General features: G+C 26.4%; 1 protein-coding gene across 4 annotated transcripts in view; it reads left to right on the forward strand.

Moving 5' to 3' along the window:
• Positions 1-22,387, forward strand: part of LOC126901372 (uncharacterized) — a 45,922-nt gene that overhangs the window by 7,812 nt on the left and 15,723 nt on the right. The window contains exons 1-8 of one of the 4 annotated variants that reach the window (XM_050677786.1): positions 7,960-8,087; positions 8,158-8,212; positions 9,026-9,058; positions 17,794-17,826; positions 19,008-19,166; positions 20,415-20,441; positions 20,988-21,134; positions 21,907-22,065. In XM_050677786.1, coding sequence (XP_050533743.1) covers positions 8,085-8,087; positions 8,158-8,212; positions 9,026-9,058; positions 17,794-17,826; positions 19,008-19,166; positions 20,415-20,441; positions 20,988-21,134; positions 21,907-22,065 — 616 coding nt within the window. In that variant the 5' untranslated portion in view covers positions 7,960-8,084. Of the gene's footprint in view, positions 1-7,959; positions 8,088-8,157; positions 8,213-9,025; positions 9,059-17,793; positions 17,827-19,007; positions 19,167-20,414; positions 20,442-20,987; positions 21,135-21,906; positions 22,066-22,387 lie in introns of those variants that run through there. The other 3 variants (XM_050677784.1, XM_050677782.1, XM_050677785.1) reach the window with 3 other exon arrangements.

Genomic DNA, 22,387 nt, shown 5'->3' on the forward strand with positions numbered 1-22,387 from the left:
AAAAAAGAATTATATTGATATGTTCATTTTTGAAAAAGTTATGGCACTTTTAAGTAAAAAAAATTGAAAAAATTTCGAAAATTAGCGATTTTTAAATTTGTAATTTTTTTGGAGGTTTCCCCCATTTACGGGGAACGAGGGAATTTTTTTCAATTTTTAGGGGTAATGTCTTCGATTAGATACGATTTGTGATCTTTTGACGTATCATTGAAAGAAATCGGTTCGGTGAGAGCTGAGAAAAAGTGGTAACAGACATAAAAAAAATAAATAAATAAACATATCTTAGTAAAACCAATACCTTCTCAGCTTCGCATCGAAGCTAAAAAACACATCATAGTAAAATTAATAACTTCTCAGATTCGCATCGAAGCTAAAATATATTAAATGAGACTAATAAGTTTTTTTAATTTATACAGATAATATTAACCTTTTTTATCTATACAAATTTTATCATTTTCACCATGAACACAAAATAAAGTCCGAAATTTTTTTTTTTCATTATATAGTATATTACATTAACATTAGTTTAAGATATATATAAAAGTGTCAGACTTTCTGGAACACTTTCAAAAGTTAAGTTGAAAAAGTAAATTTTTTGTGAAAAAGTTGTCATATTAAATACCCCCGTGAGCAGGTAAAGGGTTCAATTTATAAAAAAAATATATACCAAATGATAGACAAAGACATAAAGCATCTATAAAAAAAAAATTATATTGATATGTTCATTTTTGAAAAAGTTACGGCAGTTTTTAGTAAAAAAAATTTCGAAAATTAGCGATTTTTAAATTTGTAATTTTTTTGGAGTTTTTCCCCATTTACGGGGAACGAGGGAAATTTTTTTCAATTTTTGAGGGTAGTGTCTTTAACTAGATACGATTTGTGATCTTTTGACGTATCGTTGAAAGAAATACATTCGGTGAGTGCTGAGGAAAAGTGGTAACAGACACAAAAAAAAAAAAATAAAATACATCATAGTAAAACCAATACCTTCTCAGCTTCGCATCAAAGCTAATATAATAGTATGTGTATATTAATAAGCATCAATGACTTTTGTTTACAAAATAATAGTATAACAATAGAAATTTGTTTTAAAAACACTTAACTTTAATTTTTTTTACTCCCGATTGGATAAAATACTTTATAGACAATTTTAGAAACTTTAATTAATCATTATGTAGTTGTTACAAAAACTTTTATTTTTTCAATCATTTCCAAGAAAAAGTCTTTAATATTCAAAACTAATCACATTTAATATTTCAATATATATTTTTTTAATTTATTTATCTTATCTGGATAAGTTATTATTCAAATGTATTCTATTATGTATTACTCTAGATGACTTTTAGCTTATTTTTCCTATTTAAGCTCGATATAATTATTTCATATAATTAATTTATAATATTGACAAATTTAACATTAATGTGTTGAAATTTTCATGGATGGTCATATTATTTGAAAAGTTTGAGAATTTATCCATGTTTGCAGTTGATTGCTGACGTTTCGGACTCATTGTTGAGTCCATCTTCGGAGCGATAGTTACCGCTCGGTGGCTGAAACTATACTGGCGGCTTATCTTGTTATCAGTCTATTTTTATACGTTGGTTGTTTATCATATCGGTTGTTTATCATATCTGTTTATGGCTCATGTTGTTTACGGTATCTTGTTTTTGCTGATGTTTTGTTGACAACTTTTTTTTTGACATTCTTGGCATTTTGGTCTTCCTTTTCTGCACCGACAGTTTTCCATTACGTTGATAGTAACTTTTTCTTGTATTAAACTGTTTTCAGTGTTGTTAGTTGATTTTCTTTTTGTCTGGTGTATAATGGGTAACCAAGTTTTGCTTACTTTCCATCCGTCTTCCCTGTTGAAATTCTCTGGACATTTTTCGATTTCTGTTGCCTCTTTGTACATTCGTTTGCCAAAATGAGTTTCTTTGTTTAGTATTTTTACTTTATCGAATTGGATGTCATGTTCTTTTGTTTTTAGCGTGTTCGGCTACTGCGGATTTTTCTGTCCTTTACACCCGAAGTATATGAAATATCGTGCTCGTGTGGTAAATCCTATATTGGACAAACAGGAAGAGCTATTGCAACAAGAATAAAAGAACATGAAAAAGACTTGAGTACCAAAGGACAGAAAAATCCGCATTGGCCGAACACGCTAAACACAAAGGACATGACATCCAATTCAATAAAGTAGAGTGCACACGTTTATTGTTTTTTGGTCATTTTTATTTAATGATGGAGTAGAGTCGCCAACGGCTCTTTTCGGTCTTTTCGGCGAAGCATCTAGACCATCGGATGGGTCTCTTCGGAGACCGGGTATCGTTTTATTTTACATATTATATTTATGTAATGAGCTATGTTTTATTAATTATTTTATTTCATTTTTATTTTATCGTAAATTAACTTACTTTTGTTTATGTGTGGAGAGCACATGTTTTCTTTTTCTTCAAGCCAACGCTAAGGATCGAGTGTCCAGACCACTCCTGGTGTTTTTCATTAATTTCCGATTAACATTAACGGATGTGTTCCAATACCGTCAGTGATGTTTGAATATTATTTGTTTTTTGTATAAATATTTTATTTTATTTTTATTGCCTTTATTTGTAGACATGGTTTTGGNAACGGATGTGTTCCAATACCGTCAGTGATGTTTGAATATTATTTGTTTTTTGTATAAATATTTTATTTTATTTTTATTGCCTTTATTTGTAGACATGGTTTTGGATGGATTCGCATTTTTGTCCATGTTTAACTTAATTTCCTTTTTTTTAACAATTAAATTACATTTCCTTATTAATTTCAACAGTAATATTTATTTTATTGCGCGAGTAACTTAATTACTCGCGTGTATTTTATCCCTGTTCCTTAATCTAGACACGGGCTATGGTGTGTTTTACATATCAACCACATACAACTTTGATTGTCATAATTGTGTTTAATAAACCACGAGGTATTATAGTAATTTATACAGATAACGACATATTAACTTAGATTATACTTTTAATTAGCTTAAAATTAAATTCCACCTATGGTCCGGTAATCATATCTGATATGTGCGACACCTCGATTAGGAGGCGACCCTTGCTACTATAGCTAGTCGTTATGCAAGTGGCAAACCATGTTGTTGTTACAGGCCGAATTAAAAAGCCCCCTTGCAAGGTTTTTAAAAAAAATATATTGTTAATATTATTTTGGTGAATACTTTAGAATATATATTTTTTAATTTATTTAACTTAATTAGATGAGTTTTTATTCAAATGTATTCTATGTTTACTGTAGATGTCTTTTAGCTTATTTTCTCTAATACAGCTCGACACAATTATTTCATATAATGAATTTAAAATATTGACAAAATTAATATATTTAGGTTCTCCTTATATAGATTAAAAAAATATATATATTCTTAATATTATTTTAGTGAATACTTTAATACAATGTAAAATTTTAATCACTTAATACAACCATGAATTAATTATTTAAAAGTAATTATCAAAATATGTTTTCATTTCATTATAGGAATGAAATTACGTAAGTATGAATGTTAAATATATAGTCAATAATTATACATAATAACATAATAAAAGTATGTGTTTAACATTGATAATATTGTTCGTGAAATATGTGTCCGCAATTTTTTTGTGATTTTTATAGCTATTTGAGTTAAATATTTTTTTTACTATAAATAAAAATAATTCTTTATATACGCATGTTATAATCCTTCCTAAAATAAGTATAAATGTTAAATACATTGTCAATAATAATGATAAAATTATATCTTTAACGTTGATAACGTGTTATAATTTTTGTACCATTTTGAGTTATATATTCTTTTATATTTGAAGTTCGATATTTAAATTCAATGGATTACCCATACATTTTTGAGAGGTACCCTAAAAATTTAGTTGAAATCCGTTAATTTTTGACCGAGTTATAGAAATTTTTTTGAAATTTTGAGAGTTATATAACTAAATAAAATTTGAGCTCTTTTGATTATCGGTTAGGAAAATCGGTTGGGTTGGAACTAAGTACTGAATAATTTTCAGTGATAGACACAAAAAATACATATGAAGAATTAATACTTTCAAATTATAATACATTATTATATTTTATTTGCAGATGAATGCATATCATGTAAAATTAAATTATTCAATGTAACCTGGTTTCATGTATCTCCCCAATTTGACTATTGTAAAAAATGTGCTGATGCAAAAAAAAAATATTGTAATAAATTTAGAGAAATAGTTTTAAACNAAAAATGTGCTGATGCAAAAAAAAAATATTGTAATAAATTTAGAGAAATAGTTTTAAACATTTTTTAACATATCAATATTGAAATATTAATGATATAATAATAAATTGATTTTTGTGCTATAATATTTTTGATACTTAACTTTACTTACTTTTTTGGTAACATTATTACTTATACTTTACTTATGAGCTAACTTAATATATTTACTTAATAATAAACACACATATATTACCTAAAGGTTCTCCAAAATAATAGACTAGGTCCACTTACGCAATCAGCCTGAGACGCATAATAACAAATGTTTTAACAATAGACCAAACAGGTTTATCTCAAAGATATACTATGTTATCAGTTATCATATTAGCACGTTATTTTTTGTACATGTATGTCACATATTATGAATTTATAAGATTACCAAAAACCACAACAAATAACCAAATTTAGGTCCAACAATATGACTAAGTGACAAAAATCAAAAACTAACAATAATATAACGAATACGAAAAAAAAACAATGACAATTGGACAATTATGAACAAAAAAATTCAAAGTAATTATGCATTTTTCTCCTAAGTATAACAACAAACAGTCGAGAAAAAATGTCTATACTTTTAGGAAACTAAAACATGATTTGGTGTTTTAATTAATCCGATGATTTTTTTACTATAATTTTTTAGTCACTCAATGTCGTTTAACACAATTACTAGTTACATTCACACAATCCCACTAAGACCCATAATCACAAATATTTTGAATAGACCAAACACAGATTTATCTGACAAACCACGAATTGGTTTTTTAATTAATCTGTAATTCATCATTAACTAATATATTCAGCTATTAATATTAACTAACAAATGAATGATGCGACGGTCAATCAATTTTATCACTTGTCGGTTTTCTAATGAATAACAAACGGAGTTTTAATAACTCTTTATAATTATCCCGAAAAGTCAGTTTTAATGTTATCAAAAAAATGAAACTTCCTTTTTTATTGTATTATATTTAATAAAAAATTAATTGTTTTATAAAAAAAATATATTTGAAAAGTATGTAGAGACAATCTTCATTTATTCATATTTTCAAGCTCCATCGATTAATAATAAAAAAAGGTATAAGTTTTTAAGATTAGTGGAGAATTGTTTTTCCATTCATAATATACATAAATATCAGCCGAACTGCTATCAATTCGACTTTAAATTTTTAAACAAAAAAATTTGTATTCTAAAGTAAAAAACAAACTATTCTGATATACTAATCATAATATTTGACTAAAAATTGAATAACAGAGGCCGTTTTTGGGGTATTTTTGGTCAAAATGCTAAAATCACGTTGAGTCACCAGTAAAAATTTTAAAAAAATCTCAAATTTTCACAAAATGCCAATTTTAATGTATATAATAAAGTTAAAATGGTTCTCATTAAAATTTCGAAGATGGAATTTTTTTGATCCACCATAATATTAACGAGGTCGGGGTATTATTACCATCGGACTGATTTGGATGACACCCAGATCAACATGGTAATACACCGGCCGTGCTGCACTTCCCTAAATTGCACATTAACAAACGATTATCGGCGACCGTCAGCGTCACATAAATAAGAATCAAGTCCGGCGACTGCCATCAGTCTGTGATGAGTAATATTATGATATATTTACACTTGTGTTACTTAGTGCGTAATNAAACGATTATCGGCGACCGTCAGCGTCACATAAATAAGAATCAAGTCCGGCGACTGCCATCAGTCTGTGATGAGTAATATTATTGTATATTTACACTTGTGTTACTTAGTGCGTAATACACACACATCTTATTTGCAAAACGAATTGCAGTTTTTCATTATTAATATTAAATAACATTGATATTAATTTTAATTTATTTCTAATCGCTGTCGTAACCGCTACCACGACAATATATATATTAATAGTTTTGACATTTATCGTAAAATAAAAATTTAAAAGATTAACAACTAATTAAATTTATTTTATTCAAGCATAGTTATATGTATATATTTATATCTCATTGTAAAATAACATATGTAATGACAACTTTAGTATTTTATCATGAGATTTACACTTGAAATAGTTTAATAACACAAGGACTATTGTAAATATTGGGAATTCAGGAAAATATTGTTTTTTTTTATTATTTTATATGAAATTATTATATGTAAAATAATTTACTTATAATTAGTTGAACTGGATTAGTTATAATAAACGTAATAATTGTCTAGTATACATTAAAGGGTCGATTTTTACTTGTAAATATTTTCAAATTTTACTATATTATTGTTTTTTGCGTCTGTCAATTATTTTTATTCTGTAATTTAAACTTATGTGATATACATCATTTCGAAAAAAAATTTGTCATTAGGACTTGTATTTTTGTGAAAACGGATCTCAAAATTTTAGAACAAAGTACGAATTTTATCTAAAAATCATAAAATTCAGAGCTTAAAATAAATTATTGTACAAAATCTTATTTAAAAGTATTTTTTATAAATGAGTGAAAACTGTATTGGTGTATTATAAAGATGGGTTAGGAGACCAATTCAACTAAATTTTTTTTTAAATATTTTGACTTTATACCTCTAGAAACTTTTAAAAAATATTTTTAGAGGATTTTTTTTTTGGAATTATGTTTGTTTTCCAATATCATGAAAAAAGGTTTATTGGAGTTTCACAATCCTCTAAAATAAAATTTTAATTAAAAATATCCTTGTTCACATTTTTTTCAATTTCAAATTAATGTCTATATTACTTTTCAAAAAATGAATAATTAGTAAATTTTTTTTTATCGTACAAAAGGAAACCACGGTGACGGATCACCAATTTTCATAAGAGTTTTGTAAATCTAATCAACATTGAATTAAACTTATTTTTAATTTTTGTATATGCTCTCTAGTCGAAAAAATGGACTTTGAATTAGCTTAAATTGATCTTTTTATCATCTTATAAATGCAATGTACAATTGCCGGGTTGGCAATACGAGTATCTAAGTACATTAGGTACGGAGTTTATATCCTGTCGAGCATAAGTCCTTTTTTCTTCTTAACTTTCTTTAAGTATTGCCAAAATATTTAAAAATTATATGATTTGTATCTCATGTAGATTGAATTCATAAAAAATTAATTAAAATCAGTGCACCCATCACTATGGCCTCCCTATTTGAGAAAGTATTAATTTGGTTATTTTTTTTTTGTGTGTCTGTCGTCATTATTTCAGGTTTCACTATACAAATTTTTTTCAACTATACAGTACATTACCATCAAAAATTGACAAAAATTGTCTTATTCCCCGTAAATGGAAAAAATCCGTAAGCGGATCCGGTCCTTATTCATAATAGCTAGTCAAAATCAAAACTTAAACTATAAACAAATCAAATGGATACAGTCCTTAATGAGGATTTATAAATCGTAAAATTAAAATTAATGATAAACGTAAACATTCAAATATTGAGTTTTCATGTTCACAGATTTTTAAATATATATTAAATTAAAAAAAATAAAATTATATACAAGTTTAAAATTATGTAGCAAAAACATTTTTATAAATTATAGGAAAATTTGAAAATAAATTTAAAAATTCACGTTGTCACTAAATTTTATATAAATTATGAGTATAATTTGATTTATAATTATTGTAAGTATTATTGAATTATTTTTTGCCAAATAGTTGTAGTATCGATTTATTACAACTGAATAAACTTGTGATTTCAGTCAATATAAAATAACAACAAAAAATTTTTGATAAAACTTAATACACTACATTTTTTTCAACAAGTTATTTGTAACATTTTACACTAAACTATCGTTCTTCAAAAAATCGTAATGGCAAGTAAAATAATAATAATAAAATTTGGTATTTTGAATTTTTATTTTATTTAAATTTTTTATTTTTCAGAAACTATTTTTTTTAGTTTTCTCTACAACTATCTTATTTATGGTTATCCATAATGGTAATAAATTAATAATTTTTTATTAATAATAATTTTAATCGTAAAATAGTTAGAATGTTGAGAATTTTACTTTTGGTTTCTTTACTTACATGTTTTTCTATATCTACTCATTATGCAGTATTTTTAATGTTCATCCCTTGTACATTATATTGCTGTAAACTTTCTTGTTTCATATAGTAACATAACTATTTAACTAGCTTATAAAATAGAAATGACACGTTGATAACATCTATTGGGCCAGTATTTCGATAATCAGTTTAGTATCAAATATTCTTAATTAAAACTTGTGCTTATAAATTTTTTAAGGCTTATATTTAATAAATACTAATTAATTCATAAAGCTAAAGAATTAGTATAAATTAATATAAATAAACTATTGGCATACACAAAGGGTATATTTTTACACGTCAAGGGGAGNCTATTGGCATACACAAAGGGTATATTTTTACTCGTCAAGGGGAAATGTCTAGTCGCCGCAAAAAATGTTTTTATATGAATAATATTTTCTTAACATAGTCTAGGAATGCATATATTATTAAAAAAAAAAAAAATGCAAAAGATTAAGTAGATCAATAGTTATTAGATTTGTCGAAATATCGTGAACCATTCTGTATAATATTAAAATTGGCAATATAGTGTTGTTTTTTTATAAGCAATTATAGTGTCTAGTTGTATACTATTATAGATAGACCAAGTACATAAAACATTTTTTTTTAAGAATATAATGTTTTAAAAAAATTATAAAAGTGTTTATTGATATTCCCTGAATATAAGTTAATTATTGTGATTACATGTATATACATATTTTGCTAGATCATTACATGTCAATGAGTAAAGCCTTGTCTCGTAAGTTAAATTAAAATAAATATTAAAAGAAACTTTGTATTACTACAAAATTTAAGTACCAAAGAACTGCTAAAATTTATTTTTTAGGTTGGGTTTCTTATTATTATTATAATCTTATTATTCGACCTATTTTAAAGTTGAGCAAAAACAATAACATGTTGATTATACTAAACAAATATATCTTGACAGACTATAGCAATTATTAACATCACTATCATATTTTTAACGTTTCTATACTAATCTATTAAATTTTTGATGATTTAGTGAACTTTAAAGTCAAATAACTCTTAGAAAAAAATTGTCAGAATGTTTTTCTTTTTTAATTTTGTAGAAGTAAAAGAACATTTATAACTATGTTATATACAAAATGTGTTTTCACTAAATATATTAGTTAGTCTAGAGGGAGATGCTGATCTGATAATTCTACTCGTCTATAGCCCGGAGTTATTAACATCAAACTAACAACTGGAAAAAAATCTTTTTGAATTGGTATAATAGTAATATCAACGATTTCTTTATATTCAGTTATATTTAAAATATAACTTTACCGTTGATATAAAATAACAGTATAAATTTATTATATAATCACTCACTAATAACTAAGGTATATGATTGTCTGTTTCTCCTTCAGGTAATTAAAACTCATTTAAGAAGATAGGGACAATATTTGGGGGCAGACGTCGGAAAACGATTTTTGTTTTTTACTAAGAAACCCAAAGGTAAACGAGTAAACTGAACATAATAGTTTTCAGTTGAATAAGCTGTAAGAGCTTTAGAATTTTTAGAAAGTTCTATTTGATGGAAACCTGAAGTAACATCTAAAGAACTAAAGTATTGGTTTCATGCTAAACAATTCTATAAATTTTGTATTATTGGTAAAGGGAAACTTTCGCTATAAATTATTTCATTAATTTTTCAAAAGTCTATTACCATTCTATATTCTTTTGACTCCTCTTGACTTTTACTGCATTGTACTTGATTTTTAGCAATTAAAAATACAGGATTAGAATAAGGACATGAAGATTCCTCTACAATGCCAGCTTTTAAAACTTCCTCTGTTTGTTTTTCGATTTCATTACGCTCAACGCGGCTTAGCTTAAAATTAGGTAAATTTATTATTTTATTACNATTTTTAGCAATTAAAAATACAGGATTAGAATAAGGACATGAAGATTCCTCTACAATGCCAGCTTTTAAAACTTCCTCTGTTTGTTTTTCGATTTCATTACGCTCAACGCGGCTTAGCTTAAAATTGGGTAAATTTATTATTTTATTACTTGATAACTGAAGTTCTATAGGAGCAAATTTACACGAGCCTAAATCATATTTATGTTTAGAAAAAATTGTACTATATTTCATTAATAAACCTCTAAGTTTATTTTGCTGATCAATAGGTAACGCTGTATTAATGTTCCAGTCTAATACGTTTTCAGATGTTATAACAGTAAGAGATAAAGAAATATTACTTTTAACGTTTCCTGAGAATTGAGTCGTGTTCGTGTGAGAATCGTTGTTAATGTTTTTTACTACGTCTTGTTGATCGCTGAGTGTTTTAAATTTTCCTTCTCTTTCAGAAGTCGGAGAGATAGTAAAATCACGTTTAAATATTCTATTTTTCAAAATATTTTTTCTAACGGCTAAATTATTAAATTCCTTAATTTGAATAATACTACGAAATGTGCTAACTAATTTAGTATTTGGATTGTAAACTAAGGGTGTCCAATGGCAATTTGAAAAAAAAATCATTACAAACGATTTGTTAGGGTTTGTTAAGTGTAATACAGAATTAATATTATTGTTTTCTGGTATCATTTTTAAGCCTAAACCTAAATGTTTTGTGACGGCTGCTAAGTGTTCACTTTTTAAATAAATTGACTTATCAGACAGATCAATGCCTAATATTTTTTTAATTTCATAAGCATTAATATCTATACTTTTATTATTTAAGACTGCTTCGAGTGTTGAAACTCCATACCAACTGTCCGGTGCTACTTGTGTTAAAATGTCGCTTTTCGCAGCAATTTCACAAACACCCCTCTGTACAAGATTTATTGAATGATTAGTCATGAGTTTTTATAGATTTTAAGTTGTTGAATTTTTTTGGTTGATCAATATTTTTTTTGGATTTCGAGATATTGTTATTGTACACAAAATTTATATTTACTCTATCATCGTTTTTTAATAAAGTAATTTTAACCTCTCGACTGTAGATTGTCGCGCTATATTTTTAAAAAAAAATCAAATCCTAATAAACTATTTAAAGGTAAGTTATCGACTATGGTAAAGTCAATCGAAAATATATGACTTTAGAACCTTACTTCTAAAGTACTTTTACCTAACACATGCAAATGTGATCCGTTAGCTGTAGTTAATGTAATATTATTAAGTGGATAAATAATATAATAATTGGGCAAAATATTCTTATTTATAATGCTCAACAACGAAAATAATAATTTTTTTTTATTTACTGTGACCATTATTAGTGGAGACTCGTTAATTTTAATCGAATACAAGGTATGAGTGTTTAATTCACAATATTACATTATTTCTAAAATTGTTATTTAATTTGTTCTTTCTATATTTATTAGTTCTATAATTCATTACTCTACGATGATTATGGTTTGGATATGTCATTAAACTTTGGTTACCTACATAACTTATATTTCCATAACCATTAAATTTACCATTATGTTTTTTTAAAAGAGAATCTATTTCCATTTTCAAAATTTCCGAATCGCTATCGTATTTTCTCAAATTTGTATTTTTTTCAATTTTTAAAATATTTTCTATTAATTTATCTACTATACTATTATCCAATAACATAAATTAATTAGTTATTCCATCTGGTGGTCCCTTAAAAAAATACTCTATGATATGTTTTTCCGACATGATACCTTCAATCCTACGATATTCTGCTACTACACTAACTAAAAATTTTTTCTTATTAAATTCAGATTATTGTAAGAGTTAAAATTAATTAATGACATTTTAACATTTTCCAAAGTTAAATTGGTCGATCGATATTCTATAAATTCAAACATTTTATGTGCATGATCCTGTAAATATAAGGGTAACATAGAATGTTTTTTATTATCGTCCCATTCATTCGCTTTCGCTAAGCGATCAAAATACTTAAGATATTTATCTATATCAATTTCCACATCTCAAATTTGACATATTTTTATAAATTATACACTTATAAACAAAACCAAAATGATAGGAATTATTATTACGCCCAAACAGCATTAATATTAAAAAAAAAAAAAAATTATAATATTAATAATAAAAAATTTTACTTAAATAATTATTTAATCTGGTAGATTATAATCTGAATGTAATTCGTGTGCACATTAGGGGAATCGACTTCGTATATGAACACCTAAAAAAGATAGAAAGTATATCTCGGACTCGATTAAAATACAAAGACCGGCGCCTCCATCATATGTTAGGGACTAGTTTAATACTTGAGGATCTTGGTCAAAACCAAGAATCGGAAGCTACCCGACGTCTATCCAAATATCTCCTTAAATGAGTTTTAATTACCTGAAGGAGACACAGGCAATCGTGTACCTTAGTTACAGGGGATAGATTATTAAATAAAATTAAACTATTGTTTTATGTCAACGTCAAAGTAAAGTTATATTCTGGATGTTCAGTAAATATAAGTTATAAGCAATGTACAATACGTCTGACCTGAATCCTAATACAGTTGGTTAGTAGGTATATCCAAGTGAGACGGAGTTGGTTGGCTATGATGACAATTGGCGATAGATGGGTCGTTGAATAAAACAAGTTAAATTATAAATAAGACAAAAGTAATAGTATTGTAAACTATGTCTATAACGGCCACTCAAACACCACTGCCCTTTGTTAGTTCGATGTCAGTAGTTCTGTGGTACAGACGAGTAGAATTGTCACATCAGCATTGTTGTATTTTATATAAAATATACACGAATTTATTATATTATTATTTCTAAATTTATTAATTATACACACACAATGAATACTACATTTTTTATATGTTACATAGAGGTTAACTCACAGAGATATATACAGTGTTACCCACCTTACAACATGTTCCCCTTAGCTTTTTATTACAATTTTAATATTTAAAAATTTACAATTTAACTTTGACAATTCACCAATTTTAACAATTTACAGTTTAGCACAATTTGCACTCACAGCATATAATTAATTATACAAATAACATTAACATAAGTATTTTAAAGATTACAAGTTTAATTTATTAGGTTTCCTAATTATTCTTCCTTTCTTTGTTGTTTGTACAGAAGGAACATTTGTACTACTACTACATGACATAATATTATCCTTCTCCCTTAGCACCTCACCACCAATTCCAATGACAATATCATCATTATCCACTGGACAACCATCCCTCTCCAAGCTGTTATTTAATCTCAAATGTTTGGAATTTCTCCTTAACATTCCTTTTTCCCCTTTCACCAAATACGATCTCGGATATTTAACCTTTGATACCACAACTCCTGGACTCCACATCTTATTCTCTCTAATTAATACCTTATCCTTAATATTGAACTCTTTTCTTGCTTTTGCTGTTTTATCAAAATATTCTTTATATTTATTTTTATAATCTACAACTTTTTCTTCTATTTCTTCAGGTACTTTTGGTTTTAATTTTTTATCTAATATTGGAAATTTTGTTCTTACTAGTCTGTTCATTAATAATTCACACGGGGCCGCTCCTAAATGTGGTATGGTTGTGCACCGATATTCAAGTAGTAAATCACTCAATTCCCTACTTTCACAGATAGATTTTCTTAATAACTGTTTCGCTGTCTGTACTGCCCTTTCCGAGGACCCATTGGACTGTGGATAATTGGGACTAGATGTTCTTAATTCAATATTATTGTTCTCACAAAATGTTCTAAAATCATAGGATCCAAACGGTACATTGTCTGTTACAATAATTTTTGGACACCCATGTACACTCATTACTTGTTTAAATTGCTTTATCATTTCTTTGGCAGTTTTACTTAAAATTTTATTGATCTCAAGCCACTTTGAATAGTGATCCATTATCACTAGATAGTCATGACCACCGTATGTGAATATATCACTACTTACTATTTGAAAAGGCAATGATGGAGTCTCATGTGCTATAAGTGGTTCTTTACTATTATTATTTCTAAATTTTGCACATACATTACACTTTATAACAAATTGTTTTATGTCATTATCCATATTGTTCCAATACACTAGTTGTTTTGCTCTCAATATTGTTTTTGTCACCCCATTATGTCCTTCATGCAGAAGTCTTAGTACTTTGGCTTTTAATGACTTTGGTACAACTATTCTGTCCACATAATATACTATACCATGTTCTACACTTATATTATTTTTTAAATTCCAGTACTGTTTTATAATTTCAGACACATGTTTTTTTTCTTTAGGCCAACCTCTATTATACACCTTAATTATCTCCTTTAATTCAACATCATTTTCTGTAGCTCTCGCTATTTCTTTAAAATTTGTATTTCTATACTCAATCGCATGTACTACTCCTTCTATTTCCTTTTCACTTTCCTCCTTATTCTCAATATAATTTCTTGACAACAGATCTGCTATAAACATTAATTTTCCTGGCAAGTATTCTACACACAAGTCATATATTATTAATTACAATTTCATTTTCTGTAGTCTCACAGAGATAACTTTATCAATACTTTTTTGAAATATTTGTACTAGTGGTGAATGATCTGTCATTATTCTAGTTCTAGTTCCATAGACATAATTATGAAATTTTTTACATGCATAAACTATACTCAACATCTCTTTTTCAATTTGAGGATATCTTTCTTCTGCTTCATTCAGACTCCTAGATGAAAATGCAATTGGCCTATTGTCCTGTAGTAGGCAGCAACCCATTCCAGTCTGTGAACTATCACACTGTATAACTAGTTCTTTTTCTGGATCAAAATTTACTAATACTTGAGGGCTTGCAATTATTTGCTTTAATTTATTTATTACCTCAGTATGTGCCTCTGTCCAACACCAGCATACATTCTTTTTTAATAATTCCCTTAGAGGTGTTATTAACGTAGACATGTTAGGTATAAATTGTCTTAAGTAATTGAAAGCTCCTAACAATCGTTGTAATTCTCCTTTGTTATTTGGTGGTTTTAACGCTATTAATGCCTTTACCCTTTCTTCATCTGGTTTCATTCCATCTCTATTAAACTTCATTCCTATATATTTAATTTCACTTCTTTTATATTTTATTTTGTCACTATTAAATTTTATGTTTAGTTGCTTTGCTCTCTCTAGTTCTAATTTTATGGTCTCATCATGTGTCTTTTCATCCTCAGTTGCTACAAGTAGATCATCAAAGTACACAAACACATTTTTTATCCCTCCAAAACACTCTAAAGTCTTCTTTTGGAATACTTCAGGAGCACATGATAGTCCAAATGGTAACCTAGTAAATCTATAGTACCCAAATGGAGTACTAAACGTGCAAAGATAACTGGACTCTTCATCTAGTTTTATTTGCCAAAACCCAGCTTTGAGATCAAAAGAACTAAACCACTTATTATTAAGGCTCATTCTCAATTCCTCCAGTGTTGGTATCAAAAAATGATCCCTCACAATAACCTTATTTAATTCTACTGGGTCAAGACAAATTCTCAGTTTTTTGTTTTGTTTTTCTACAATTACCACATTACTTGACCATCCTCTAGGTCTTTCCACTTCTACAATGACTCCTGACTCACACATTTCTAATAGAGTTTTTCTTAATTCACCTTTAATAGATTCGGCCACTCTCCTAGGTGGATTTAACTTACTTTGACTGTTTTCATTAATTATTATTTTATATTCACCCGGGAAACAGCCTAATCCTTCAAAAACATCCTCATATCCACTAATTATTTGTTTTACACCATCATCACTTTCAATATTATTTATCTCTCTATTACTTACTAAATTCAATTTTACACAAGTGTCTAATCCTAGTATAGGAATACATTTATTTTGACATTTATCATTAACAATAATGAACTTGAGCTTAATGAATTTATCAATAATAAAACAATTTAATGTAACAGCTCCAACAAATTTGATAACATATCCTCCATATGCCTGTATTTTATAATTAATTTTTTCAATAATCTCATTTTTTTTTAATCCATTGAAAATAGTAAGAGGTATAATATTAATATCAGAACCTGTATCTAATTTAAACACAACATTACAATTATTAATTTTAATATTTTGAAACCACCCTTTCTTATTATTATTATTATCAGTTTTATATTGTTCACTTATATTTGAAACTACTAATGAATAAATATCAAATAAATTAGGCTCAGATTCATTATAAACATTAATATTATCACAAATTTCATTTCTATTTGTTACTTGATGCTGATTCTTTACTCGACATCCAATTTTGAAGTGATTCATTTTTCCACAATTAACACATTTTTTTCCATACGCCGGACAGCTCTTTGCTCCATGCCTGAACCCACATTTCTTACAGTTATATTGGTCTTCATTTGTTTGCTTCCAGTTCCTTGCATTATCTGATTTTTCTATGGTTATTTTCTGCACATTACTTTCTTCACCGACATCGTTACAATTTGTTAACAACTGTTGCTGATATCTAGCAATTTCTGCAGATTTACAGTGATCAATGGTTTTGTCTAAACTTAGATCTGGTGCTCTTAATAGTCTTTCCTGCAGACTTTTATCTCTAACACCTAAGACTATTCTTATTCTCACCATGTTTTCCTCTAGAGGTCCAAAATCACACCTTTTAGCCAGGTTGCGAATATCTCTAAGAAATTTGTCAAACAATTCTCCCTCTTCTTGAGAGCGTCGAAAGAAGTTAAATTGCTCAATTATTATATTAGTTTTAGGCTCATAATAATTTTTAATTGCTTCAAATATCTTTCCTATTGAACCAGGATTATTTACACTTGTAATGTTAATAGATTCTAAAAATTCAAATGCTTCATCGTCAATGACACTAAGCAATATGGCAATTTTCAATTTTTCAGATTTTTCTTCAAGATCATTAGCTAACAAGTACAATTCAAATTTGGTTTTGAATATTTTTAAATACTTAACCACCATTGACGGGTCACTAATATCCAGTGGCAGTGGAGCCGGAACCACTCCTCCATTCGACTGCGCCATGTTGTATTTTATATAAAATATACACGAATTTATTATATTATTATTTCTAAATTTATTAATTATACACACACAATGAATACTACATTTTTATATGTTACATAGAGGTTAACTCACAGAGATATATACAGTGTTACCCACCTTACAACAAGCATCTCCTTCTATGCTAATTAATATGTATTACGAATTAAGTAAATGGAAATAAAACGTGTATAATATAAGTGGTACGAACATAGTAATAAATGTTCTTACAACACTAAAAATATTGTTTTAACATAGTCTAGGAATGCATATATTTAAAAAAAAAACAATTCGAAAGATTAAATAGATCAAAAGTTATTAGATTTGCCGAAATATCGTGAACCACTCCGTATAATATTAAAATTGGCAAAAAGTGTTGTTTTTATTTAAGCAATTATTATGTCTAGTAGTATACTATCATAGATAGATCAAGTATATTTTATTTTTATTTAATAATATAATGTTTTAAAAAAAGAATAAAAGCATTTATTGAAATTTACTGAATATGAGTTAATTATTGTTATTACAAATTTTGCTAGATCGTTATAAGCCTCGGGATTCATCCACATCCAGTAAGTTTAGTTAAAGTAAATAATAAAGAAACTTTGTATTATTATAAAATTTAAGTACCAATAAACTGTTAAAATTTATTTTTTAGGTAATCTTATTTTTTGACCTATTTTAGAGTTGAGCGAAAGCAATAACATGTTGATTTTACTAAAAAAATATTTCTATAAATAAAAACTAGCTCAATAGAAATATGGAATATTTGGTGCAAGTACATATGACATCAAATATCATCTATATTTGTTAAAGAAACTTTTTTATTAATCAAAAATTGTTTTTTAAAGTTTCCTATCTTCTTCATCTTCCTCGCCTTAATCTCAACTACTTTGGGTCGGCCACCTTATATCTAAACTTCCACTTAACACGATCTCCCACATCAGCTGTCCTCAAATCTCATTCAATAGAATCCCTCCATCTCTTTTTTGGTCTTCCTCTACCTTTTCTTCCTTCAACATTCATTTCTATGACTGTTCTTATTCTGTTTAAAAGTTTCCTATAATTATAGAAAATAGCACAATGGGCTGTGGCATATTTGGTATATGTATACAAGATATCAAATATCATCTATACTAGTCCGTATTAGCGTATAAATGGCTGGCATCTAATTACTGACCCAATATTGGCAGATATATTTGGCTGGCCTTTCAGGTAGAATACTGGCGTAAAACAGGTTATACAAAATTGTCAGTACTGACAATATTGTAACGTTCAAATTTTGTATTATTTTAACGCTCAAACTTAATTTTGAAGTACAATAAATTGGTTTAACTTGATGGAACAGTCCTAAATTTTGCGCAATTTTTATTTAACATATAAAAAAATTTTAGAAAAGTAAAAAAATTAGTTTTTTTTTTTTTTATTATAATTATACATTATAAATATCACTTAATTATTGATAAGTAATTATCTCAAAAAATGATACATAATATTGAAATTTTAAAGCCAAATTCGGATTCAAAGCCGAAATTCCTTAGAGAAATCAAATAAATATTGTAAATAATAAAAAATGTTTTATTATTGTTTTCCTATAAAATTCATATTAAAATATAATGTATTTGACGTCGACCTCATTTATGCATTTCCTTTCCTTAAAACAAAATTATTTTCTATTCAAAAATTATCCTTTAAAATTATAATTGTTAAGTTTAATTGTTTTAATAATTTATACTTTAAAAACATGTTTAAGATTTATGCGACGAATGTAATTGTGACATAGCAGAGAAAAAATTATTTAATTGCCATCATAAGTATTGTATTTACTGTATAGAAAATATAAGAAAAAGTGCTTATAACGGTGAAGAATATCTATGTAAATTAAAATGGAAGAAATCATCATTAAATAAAGGTATTTAATTTATATTATATATATATTAATATATCTATTAATAACAATAAANTAAATTTGTAATTTTTTTGGATATTTCCCCCATTTGCGGGGAACGAGGGAATTTTTTTCAATTTTTAAGGGTAATGTCTTCAACTAGATACGATTTGTGATCTTTTGACGTATTTTTGAAAGAAATCGGTCCAGTGAGAGCTGAGAAAAAGTGGCAACAGACATAAAAAAAAAACACATCATAGTAAAATTAATACCTTCTCTGCTTCGCATCGAAGCTAAAAAAAATTTGCAAAAATTAAATATATTTTTATTATTTTTGAAAAATATTATTGATACCTCTAATCTCTTTAATTCCTTAACCTTAGATCAAATATCGGCTAATGATGGTTAAAGCATTATGAATATGTTTAGCCAATATATTGCTTCTGTTAATAATAAACCTAACCCTAATTTATCTATTAAAAATATGCCTATAATTGAACACCAAGATTCAATTTTTTCTTGTAATGTTATCTTATATCGAGGTTTATAGTTTTTTTTTTTTAATTCTGTATATCATAATGGCGAAAACAAACTAAAGGAATTACATAATTATCAAAAAAATAGAATACAAACTTAAACTATAATACAATCTATAATATGTGATTAATAAAATAAGATGTTACTTGTGAACTAGACAAGTAGAACAATAAATTTTCAATTAGTCCGGTTGATATAGGATATCCCCAATATTCCATTACCAATGTAGATTCATTTTATCTTCTCCTATTGCTTTTCTTATTATGACTTTTTTGAACTTAAGTGTTACCCATCTGGTTTTAAATCCACATTTATTAAACCTATTCATACAAAGGAAAATATATTTTAATTATATTTCCATTATATTAGTTCCTCCAAAAAATTTTTTACGACATTATTAATTTTAAAATATCAGAATTCGAAAATACAATAGTACCACAAAAATATAGTTTTGCAGCATAAAATTACATTAACTAATTTAATAACATTTAAACATAATACTCTCAATTATTTTTTATTAAATGAAAAAACAGATGTCATCTATTTCGTTTTTTAAAAATCAATTATTAAAGTGGATCTCTTCATAAGTGTACTTATATTTAAAATAATTTCCTCATTTCTAACTAATAGGGTACAGTTTGTTAAACATGATGTTTCTAATTCTATTACTGTAATATCTTACCTTCCTCAAGGAGATAATTTATTTCCACTTATATTTAATTTTATAATTTATAGATATTTGTATGTCAAAATTAATAAGAGGTATTTAATCTATTTTTTTTTCTATTAATAAATAATTATTAGAATAATATGAATTTTGTATTATAGCAAAAAACTATATTGAGTCTTGGTAGCATTATTAAAAATTCCTTATATTTTTTTATATGCGGATGATGTCATGATTATCAAATAAATGAATAACATTTTAATTTTTTCTAATTAAAATCATAAGAATTATTCTTATACTATGTATTTTAATAAAATAATTAAAAATGAACTAGTTAATTTTTTAATTAAATTTTGTCATTTAAAATTTAGAAGCAAAATGTGCGCCTTAAAAATTTATTTTTCATTTATCATTTTTCACAAAATGAAAAATGTTCACGTTGCCTTTTAAAAATTTTACATTCTATCAAAAGCTTTCAAATAATTAAGAATTTATTTAAGTAATATTATTGTTATAACAATTGATTAATTATCTTAAAGTTATTGTAAGATTACTGATTTTTATATATATTTTAAGATGGACATGTGTCTCTTATTAAAATAAAATTGATAAATAATTGATTCTTCATATACATGTTAAAGGAAATTGCCTAAATTGTAATGAAGTTAAGCCAGTAGATAATTTGTTTGAATGCCATCATACATTTTGCGAAGACTGTATAAAATATATAAAAAAAGAAAAAACTCATTATTGTCCAATAGATGACTGTAAAAAAAAAGTACTCCTAGGTAATAATACATTTTGTATTTATTAATAAATAATTATTAGAATATTCTATACTTTGTATTTCTTCCTGTGGATAGGGAAAAAGAATACTTCCACGGCCTCTCAGGCAATTGTAAGAGGGTAATAATGAGGTTGCGTCAGGTCGACAGCCGGCGTAAAATTTTTGTCAAAAAGTATGAGGAGTCCTGTGTTGTAGCGAAAACTTAAATTAATTCTTCGTAGAAGTGTTGGAAATATCTAGATTTTTATCTAGAAAAAAATAATATTTTATTTTTTTAATCTAGATCACTTTTTAAATAAACTTAATAATCATAATATATTTGACATAGACCTAATTTATAGATTCCCTTTTCTTAAAACGAAATTCTTTTCAAATTAAAAAAATTATCATTCAAAATTATAAAATTATTAAAATGTCTTTTCACATAACAATCCTAAAATACCTAGAAAATCTATTACTTTCACTATTTAATTAGGTTTAGGTTCCAGTCAAGATATTTAAAAATATAAACTGAAGGTTTCGTTCAATATTGGTTTGGACATATACAAAGGGTTTCCAGTTTCCAACTGCCCTTTTCATACCGGTTTGAGTTTCTGTTTTAGTGTCTTATTTTTATTTTTTTTTTTGTGCTTGATTACTCATCATTAACAGTTTTATAAATGATTTAATGGGTAACATTTAATTAGTTAATATAATATTACTCAACAATTTTTTACAAATACTTTGTTAAATTAAATTGTTTTAATAATTAATACTTCAAATACACGTTAAAGAGAAATGCGATAAATGTAAATACTACAATCCAGTAGAAAAGTTGTTTGATTGTCATCATGAGTATTGTAAAAGATGTATAAAAACAATAAGACAAGATGCTTATTATTCTAAAATAGAACGTTGTGAAAAAGATTCGTGTAAGTCAACATTACCCAAAGGTATCTATAAAATTTTATAATTATTACAAAATAATAATTAGAATATTCTAGATTTGGTATTGTAACAAAAAATTTAATTAAATCTCGGAATATGTATTGGGTTTACCTAGATTTTGATTTATATTACCTAGATAACATTTTTAATAAACTTTTATTAAACGTCATCTAGCATAGAATGTTCGCTACCTGGTTATATTATTAATTCACATATATAAATAGATATTTAATATTACCTAATATTGACCCTTAAAGTTTAAGGCTTAAACAGTCGCGTGGGGTTCTAACATATCCCCACACAAATAAAAACGGATGTATTATATTG

Source organism: Daktulosphaira vitifoliae, unplaced genomic scaffold (genome assembly GCF_025091365.1).
Source record: "Daktulosphaira vitifoliae isolate Bord-2020 unplaced genomic scaffold, ASM2509136v1 Scaffold_3, whole genome shotgun sequence".
Taxonomy (NCBI): domain Eukaryota; kingdom Metazoa; phylum Arthropoda; class Insecta; order Hemiptera; family Phylloxeridae; genus Daktulosphaira; species Daktulosphaira vitifoliae.